Source organism: Petaurus breviceps, unplaced genomic scaffold, assembly GCF_028583685.1.
Source record: "Petaurus breviceps papuanus isolate PSGF00001 unplaced genomic scaffold, PetGlider_PUasm1.0 175, whole genome shotgun sequence".
In the NCBI taxonomy this organism is placed as follows: Eukaryota; Metazoa; Chordata; class Mammalia; order Diprotodontia; family Petauridae; genus Petaurus; species Petaurus breviceps.
The window spans coordinates 4391806-4400270 of record NW_027185764.1 but is presented as its reverse complement, the minus strand read 5'-3'; the positions used below and the strand labels follow the sequence as shown (position 1 = coordinate 4400270).

The 8465-nt window shown below is 38.7% G+C and overlaps 1 protein-coding gene across 1 annotated transcript in view; it reads right to left on the bottom strand.

Moving 5' to 3' along the window:
- PCSK5 (proprotein convertase subtilisin/kexin type 5) overlaps positions 1-8465 on the bottom strand; it is a 609050-nt gene that overhangs the window by 189981 nt on the left and 410604 nt on the right. The window contains exon 15 of the mRNA XM_069085345.1: positions 4331-4474. Within this exon, the coding sequence (XP_068941446.1) occupies positions 4331-4474 (144 nt within the window). The remainder of the gene's footprint in view (positions 1-4330; positions 4475-8465) is intronic.

Genomic DNA, 8465 nt, shown 5'->3' with positions numbered 1-8465 from the left:
GTGGCACAGTGGCTATTCTGGGATTGGCCATGAGAGTCAATGTGGCAATGTGGCTATTATGGGAATCAGAAAGACTGTGGTTCAACTCCTGTCTCGGACACATTAAGTTTTTGGTTCCCCAAGCAACACGCAAAGATTGAAAATTGCAGATGAGTTACCAGTATGTACCAGTAAAGGGAATTTTCATAACAGTGTCACTGGAGCAAAAGCACGGACATCAAGAAACATTTGGGATATAAAGAACATAGGAGAGAAGTAAAACCAGAGCTAGAACAGAAATACAGTGATTGCACAACGCTCATCCCCTGTGAGGTCAGCAAGGCAACACAATGAGCTTCAGTGATACTGTGCTGAACATAAAACGTTACTATGACATTTGGCACAAGCTTATCAGCATCTAGTATTGGATTACAAAGCAGGAACTTTAGGCACAGATAACATATTAACAATTATATCCCTGCCCACAGGCCAATGGGCAACTTGACAAAGAAAAACTACAAATAAAATAAAAAATAAGGCAGCAAGTCCAAATCACCTCAAGGCTTGGGATCTGTTCTCTATGAACCCACTAGCTGCATATTGCCTGGCAGAGGATAAAAGAGAATGGACAATGGACAGCGGTACTAGTCAGGAAGATGACAAAGGCTTTGTGTCTTTCCTATGGCAGTTGAACTACTCTCTGATTGGTGGAAGACATTCAAAGGTCAGGACCTAGTGATAAAGAAGCTGTAGTCCTTGGGTCTCTTTTACTAGCTGTTTATAATTGGGAACTTCTGGCCTCATGGTCCTTCCCTGATCTAAAATTCTTTTTTTTTTTTTCAGCAATTGGGGTTAAGTAACTTGTTCAAGGTTACACGGCCAGGTGTTTCTGGGTGAGTGCTAAGTATCTGAGCCCGGGATTCGATCTCCAGGTCATCCTGACACTGGAGCCGGTGCTCTTACTCGCTGTGCTACCTGGATACCCCAATCTAAAATTCTATAACCCTACAATTCCTCCACACTTGGTGGAGAGGAAGTAAGTAGATATTAGCAGTGGTACACAAAATAGTTTACTTCAAGCAAGAGATGGGTACTGGGGGGATCTTTCTCTCTCACCATCTTCCTCTCTCTGTTTCTCTCCCTATCTCTCTCTCTCTGTCTCTTTCTGTCTCTCTCTATGTCTCTCTCTGTCTCTCTCCCTCCATCTCTCTCTGTCTCTCCTGCTACCCACATACAATGTTCTTACAAAATTACAAAACTTCAGAGTTGGAAGTAACGTCAGAGGCCTTGGAGTCCGAAATGTATCTGAATACAAATTCCTTCTATGGCACACCCACACAGTCATCTTGCCGTGCTCGAAGACACCTGCTCCTCCTATTGAGCAGCATAAACAAGGACATTTATCACATATTGTTTTCCAATGTGTACTAGTAGTGCAGACAGATTATCTGTCTATACAAGACAGACTAGCGCAGCTTTGGAAACTGGCCTCTTTATGGCTGCTACTTATTGTTCCCACCTTTGCCTTCTTCCCTCAGTTCCTTCTATCGAGCCTTACATGACATCATCTCGAGGCCCATGTACATCCTTTATAAGCTTTCTAGGACATGCATGTCCTTGCTGAAATGAGGTGCCCACAGAGCAACCACTGAGTCCACAGATAATTTCTATGGACAGTTCTGAAATTTAGTATTTACTATGAATGGTCCCTCTCTTTTTTTCTTTCCTTTTATTTCTTTACTTTTTTCATTTTCAGTTTTTGTTTTGGAGGCAGTTGGGTTAAGTGACTTGCTAGTCACACAGCTAGTAAGTGTCTGAGGCTAATTTAAACTCAAGCTCTCCTGACTCCAGGGCCAGTGTTCTATTTGCTGCACCACCTACTTGCCTCTCAACTTTAATTTTAATTATAAGTTTTTATTAATATTATAATTAGTTCTAGATTTGAAAGGGAAGTACAGTTATCCCTTCGACATTATGAGGGTTACAGGTGAGATGTCCCCATGATCTGGAAAATCCGAGTCAAATTTTTTGTCCCTCCCTTTGGAGAAGTCTGAATTTTTTTCTTTTGCTTTTATGGGGTGTTTACAATACCTTATTGTAAAAATTGGATTGATTTTATACAATACTATACATATATTTTATGTATTTCTGAGTTTCTAAACTTTTTCTTTTTGTTTTTTTTGTGTCATCTGTGGCTTTTTCAAAACTCCTAAAAAATTCCCATATAATTTCTTATGCTGATATAGCGAAACTGTGATGTGGAAAGTCCCAATGTGGAAGGGATGGCTGTAATCATTTCTATATATTGAAGACCCTAAATAATGTTATGCTAATTAATGACAGTAATCACCTTCCATGTGGTGCAGTGGATAGAATGCCAAGCTTGGAGTCAGGAATACTGAGTTCAAATTGGGCCTCAGACAATTACTAGCTATATAACTCTGGGCAAATCACTTAGCCCTGTTTGCCTCAGTTTCCTCATCTATAAAATGAGCTGGAGAAAGAAATGGCAAACCACTTCAGTACCTTTGCCAAGAAAACCCCAAATGGGGTCATGTAGAGCCAGACATAACTCAAAAACAAGAGACCAACAATTACCTTCCTGCAATATTGCGTCTCACCATTCCAAAAGTCCTAAGCATAAACACATACAATTCCTATTTTTGAAATAGCTTATGAGGACTGACAAATAATGTCTCTGTTCTGTGGAATTGAATTTCAGCTTAACTCCGTGTCTCATTGACTTGAAAAGCCTGTGAAAGCAGTGTGATTGAGGCAGAACCTCTGTGATCAGATTAATTGGTAAAGAGATCTAGGTAAAGTCAGGCTAAATGCCTGAAGCCTGGCTGACTTCTGAAAAAAGAAAATCGAAAAAAATCAGAGTTAACATTTAGCACCAGGACAACTTCAGAGAAAACAATGGCTCCCTGGTGGACATGATTTTTCACAAGACGACGGAGAAAATAGAAGAAGAAAAAGCATTTCTTCATCTTTGTTTTGGGAACTCTGCATGGTAAGTCATTCCAGTACTTTCCCCGAATTGCCCATTCTAATGTCAGAAGAACCAGAGCTTGGTTTACCCTAAGGAAGCAGTCTACTTTTATGGTTATTATGGTTCAGTAAGCTCAGTTCAAGTCCTAAGCAGGAAGAAATAGGAGCCACAAACAGGTCAAAGCTACAAGAAGGCATTTTTAAATCTAAAGGAAGGAAATAATAATTAAACAGTGCAAAAGTGAAGTAGTAGTAGGAAGTGCTGTCCCTTTCATCAGAGGTCTTCAACCAAGGACTGGGTGACCATATGACGGGGATATTGAGGAGAAAACTTTTCAGGTGTGACTTGGACTATATGCTCATTAAGTCCTTATAAATAAAATTCTGAGACACTAGAAGTCTATGAATCTTTGGTCATTTTCAAGAGTCAACATGGAAACTGTTCATGAACAGACCATGAAGGAAATTATCTTTACTTAGCGAGCAAACGTGCTGTTCAAAACCATCCTGGACAGAAGAGTATCACAGAGCAGACAGAAACAGTTAACAAATAACTGACTTATTCCATTGCTATGTTGGTAAATATATAGGGGAAAAAATTCTCTGTCTGCAATAGAGAAAATAAAATGGTTTATTGGATTTCTACTGCATAGGAACACCACATCGCCAAAATAGAGAGCTTGGATGATTTAGTCAATTAGGTCCTGATTAACTCAGTAGGTTTGGGAGCACTTATAATCAAAGTTTATAAATTACTCTGAAGCAGTTCTTGTTGAAAATGGACTTGCATGAGTACCTAAGATATTAGGTTATGGGGCATATCAACAAAGGGTTTTCTCTTAATTCCTGCAGGGAAGGATCTTGGCATGAATTATAAAAATATGTGGTCTTCCCAAGGGCAATGGTAAATGTGTAATTTAAGAACAGCTCTCTAATGTGAAAATCTTGCTCATTATGCAACAGTTCCTTAATATATACAGGTATTCAAAGGAATAGGACACATACAAGTCAATCTGAATTTGGACCATACTGAGAAATCATGGATCTGTCTTAGATTTTTGTGCTAAAGTTTCAATGAAACCCACATCAGAGGAGGTGTAATACAGCTGATGGACTGCTTATTTCAGAATCAGAGATCCTGGGTCCATATCCCACCTTCTGAGGTTTACTACATATGTGATCTTGGGGAAATCATTTAGCCTCACTGGGCCTCAGTTTCCTCATTTGTAAAATGAGAGATTTGACTAGGTTCTTTTCAGCCTTTGCCCATCTAAGAACCTAATACATTCTGTCCTCAGTATGGCAGTGGGATACAGGAAAACTTTCTCTCTCTTTGCTCTATTTATAATTTCCCACTTACCTGCATAATCATCTGTAACATAGTCTTCTGTAGGATCTTCCACTCGACTAGAACGTACACGTTCCACTCTGGGAAAGTCATTTGTTGGAGAGTAAGGCTGAATGGATGTTCCATAGAGGACCAAAGACCATTCTTTTAATTTGCCTTGGGAAAAATCACAAAATCAGAGAATCACCAAATGTGCACATTTTAAGGCTTTTCATCTTTTCTTCTGTCCATTTCAAAAAAAGAAGAGAAAAACCTTGGAAAATTAGTCAGAAGTTGAGCTTGATATTTCTATGAACCATTGAATCAGGGGCTAATCCTGAAACTATTTTCTGTGGGTATGTGTATAACACAGGGTGAACTTTCATTATTATATCTACAAGAGGTTTTTCCCATCATGGGGGCAAGGTTTTTACTTTCAAACAAATTCATATTCATACTCATATACATCTATACATACACACATGGTTGAATCTCCTACATACCCAGATTCTTTTCCCTTTCATGAATTTTATCCTATCTTCATGTTATAACACATTACCCCACCTTCTCACCCTGATACCCAAACAGGATCTTACTAAAGGAAGAAATGTCAATAGATGTGCACAAATTATAGAAGTTACATGTTATAAGGGGTTCATATGCACTGAATTTGAGTGACATTTCCAAGACAGATGAGAATGAAAAATAATCTACCTGGGCTAAGGGGTGAATATTTCCATTCCCTACTCCTGGGGAAGCCAAAGCTGGAAGATTCCTTGAATTTAGGAGTTCTGAGCTGCAATAAGGATAAAGCTGATCAGGCACCTAAACAAAGTCTGTTACCAATGTGGTGAGAATGGAAGGTCACCAGGCTAGCTAAAGAGGGGAGCAAACCAGCCCAGGAAAATGGAACAAATTAGAAACTCTAAGACATTCAATAATGGAATCAGGCCCATAGGTAGCCACTGAATTTCCAGCCTGGATAAGAAAGGAAGACACATTGTTTAAAGAAGAAAAAGAAGGAGGAGAAAGAAGACGAGAATCTAGAAGATTTCAAATTTGTGGATACCAGATTATATGCCATCTCAGAGAATCTCTGAATTTTATTGAGGATTTCCTTTTCATAATGCATAAGAAATAGTCCTAAGAGAAAAATTTTCAGTGTCACCTGAACTTATTATAACTTTCTAGGCTATCAATGGTATTTTGCCCTACCTAGTCCCTAACTCAGATTTATGCAGTCATTGTAACACACTCACACACACACACTCACACACACACACACACACACACACACACACACACACCCCACCACCACCACCACCACCCCATCCCAAATTAATCCAATTCCATCAGATCTTTTCAGGAGAGTCAGACTGAACATTTTAACAGTTAATTAATTAGAACAGAGTCAATGCATCACCTCTCTTTGGCAAGGTTTCAAGAAATTTTTCTTCAGAGTAGACTTCTTTCTTACTTGTTTATTCATTTATATTTTGGCTTCATTAAAGTTATCCTTTGGTTCAGAAATAGGCTTTAGGCATCAAGCATAATTAAAAGGAATCACCACTGGCTTCAATGATTAATACATATGAGCTAAATAACATAAAGCCGTGATGCTGTCATGAAACACAAGGTCTGCCTATGTACTATATTGTGAAAATTAAGGAACTGAGGTTCCAAACTACTGCATGTAAGGAGCTTCAGGTGAGAGCCTTCCAAAGGCAATGTTTGCCCATATTAAAACTTGGGAACCTAAAGAAAGTGCATTGGCAGATCTTAATTTTTAGGAGTATCAAAGCCTGAACTTCTTAGAATGAATAGTCAGCCAGTCAATAAGCATTTATAAAATGCTTACTAAGTGCCAAACACTGTGTTAAGCTCTGGGAATTCAAAGAAAAGTAAAAGATGATTCCACTACTTACTATATTCTCTTTATTTTCCTATTGGGTGGTAGAGTGGAAAGAACACTAAACATGGGATCCACAGACCTGTGTTCAAATCCCACTTCCAGTAATTTAATAGCTGTGTAACCATGGATTTGTACTCTCTGGATCACAGTTTCTTCAGTTTATATAACTATATAATAATATGACCACCTAACTCTCTTGATTATTGAAAGTGTTTTCTAGAAACAAGACCTATTATTTTTTATTGCTATTATTCTTTAGTTTTACCTATTCCTCTTTGAAATCACCTGTTATCAGATGTCCTTTTTAAAGTCTACAGCATTGGGGTGGCTAGGTGGCACAGTGAATAGAGCACTGGCCCTGGAGTAAGGAGGACCTGAGTTCAAATCTGACCTCAGACACTTAACACAAAAATTAGCCATGTGACCTTGGGCAAGTCACTTAACCCTAACTGTCCTCCCAAAAAAATAGTGAAAAAGAAAAAAAGTCTACATTGTCCCCAGCATTCCCCAGGGCTCTGCAGGCTTACTCCCTCACTGTTGTCATGTAATGCACATAATTTGTATTTAAGCAAAAGTAAGAGTTACTAAGAGATTGCAACAAGTTGATGAATAGATTGCTTTTGTTATTGAACGGTGGTATAAACCACAGCAAGTTTTCTAATTCGTTTCACCCAGCTCTGAAAAAGAACAGAAAGATGGGATAATGGGGCTCTTTGTTTTCCTACCTATCACCCACCCTCAGATCTATTTCTTCTGCTTTAGTTCACAGCCTCTCTGATAACCACACTCTTAAGTTCTTTAGTGAGCAGTGCTGCATGATACATCTTGTTTCTTTCCCTCGTGTTATTCCTTAAGTGCAGAATGGACAAAATAGGACAGGCCTTGTCCTGTCATTCTGCTCCATTTCTCCTCTTTGCAGTACTTAAGGGACATTATTTTGAGATTTGTAACCACTGCCAGGATTTCCATCGAGCCGCTATCATTTTAGGGACTTCATTTTTCCCTCCCGCTATGGAAGCAAATAGTCATGGGGGTGAAGAAGGAGGCAAGAGAGTTTGTTACTGAAGAAGGGACATTTTGTTAAGCAATTGCTGTGCAAATAAGGAATGAGAAAATCTATGCAACTTGCCAGAACATAAATGTCATTTGCCCCCAGGGCAGCTTTAACGTGCAAACTGAAAATGCTTCACAAAATATATATTTTAATAATGAACAAACACAAAATCTAAATGGAGGCCAGAAACATCTCTATTCTGGACTGATTCCACTATTTAATTTGGCCTGGAAGAACTCTATATCCCCAACCAAGCACCCAATAAAGACTTTCTTCTTCTTAAAGGTAGAAATCTATCATACTCCAAAGAAATAACTATAGAAATGTAGTAGGTGGTTTTTTCCTCTTTAAAAAAAAGTCACTCCCTATCAATAAGTATGACTTATCCCTAAATATAATAGGATTTAGGGATTATTATATGTCAACTATTACTAGACATATGTTAATACTTTCATGTCAAGAAAAAAAGCAAAAAAGAAAACCATACCTGATATAAGAAATGTCTGGGGTTAACTGGGAATAGGACTGACCCTTGACCTTTCTCTTTGTGTGCCAGAAGTCAATATAGTAAGAATTCCACTTATATAGTGCTTAAAAAAAATTATTTCACATAGCACTTTCCTCATAATAGTCTATGAGGTTAGCACCTAGGATAGTGTCTCATATACTGTAGGCACTTCATAAAAAAAATCCGTTTGATTTTTCTTTTGCTTTTTTTTTTTGGAGGGCAGTTGGGGTTAAGTGACTTGCCCAAGGTCACATGGCCAGTTTTTGTGTTAAGTGTCTGAGGTTGGATTTGAACTCAGGTCCTCCTGACTCCAGGGCCGGTGCTCTATTCACTGCGCCACCTAGCCACCCCCCCCTGTTGTTTGATTGAGGTAGATTTTGCCAGTATCGTTAGTTCTGGTTTATAGATAAGGAGATAGGCTCATCATGGTAAAGTTACTTGCAGGGTCACAAAGTTAACAAGTGATCACGTCACTTTAATAAAATCTTCAATCTGACAACCAAAGAGTTTATCTTCTGTTGTGGTGGGCATAGCGGTGACTACGGGGAATGTAACATATAATGTAAATCTATACATGGTCACCTGAGTGGGGGTGGGGAGAGCAGTCAGTCAACAAACAATTGTTAAGCATTTATCATGAGTCAGACAGGACACAAAGAAAAGAAAAAAACATATTCCTTGCCCTCAATGAGTT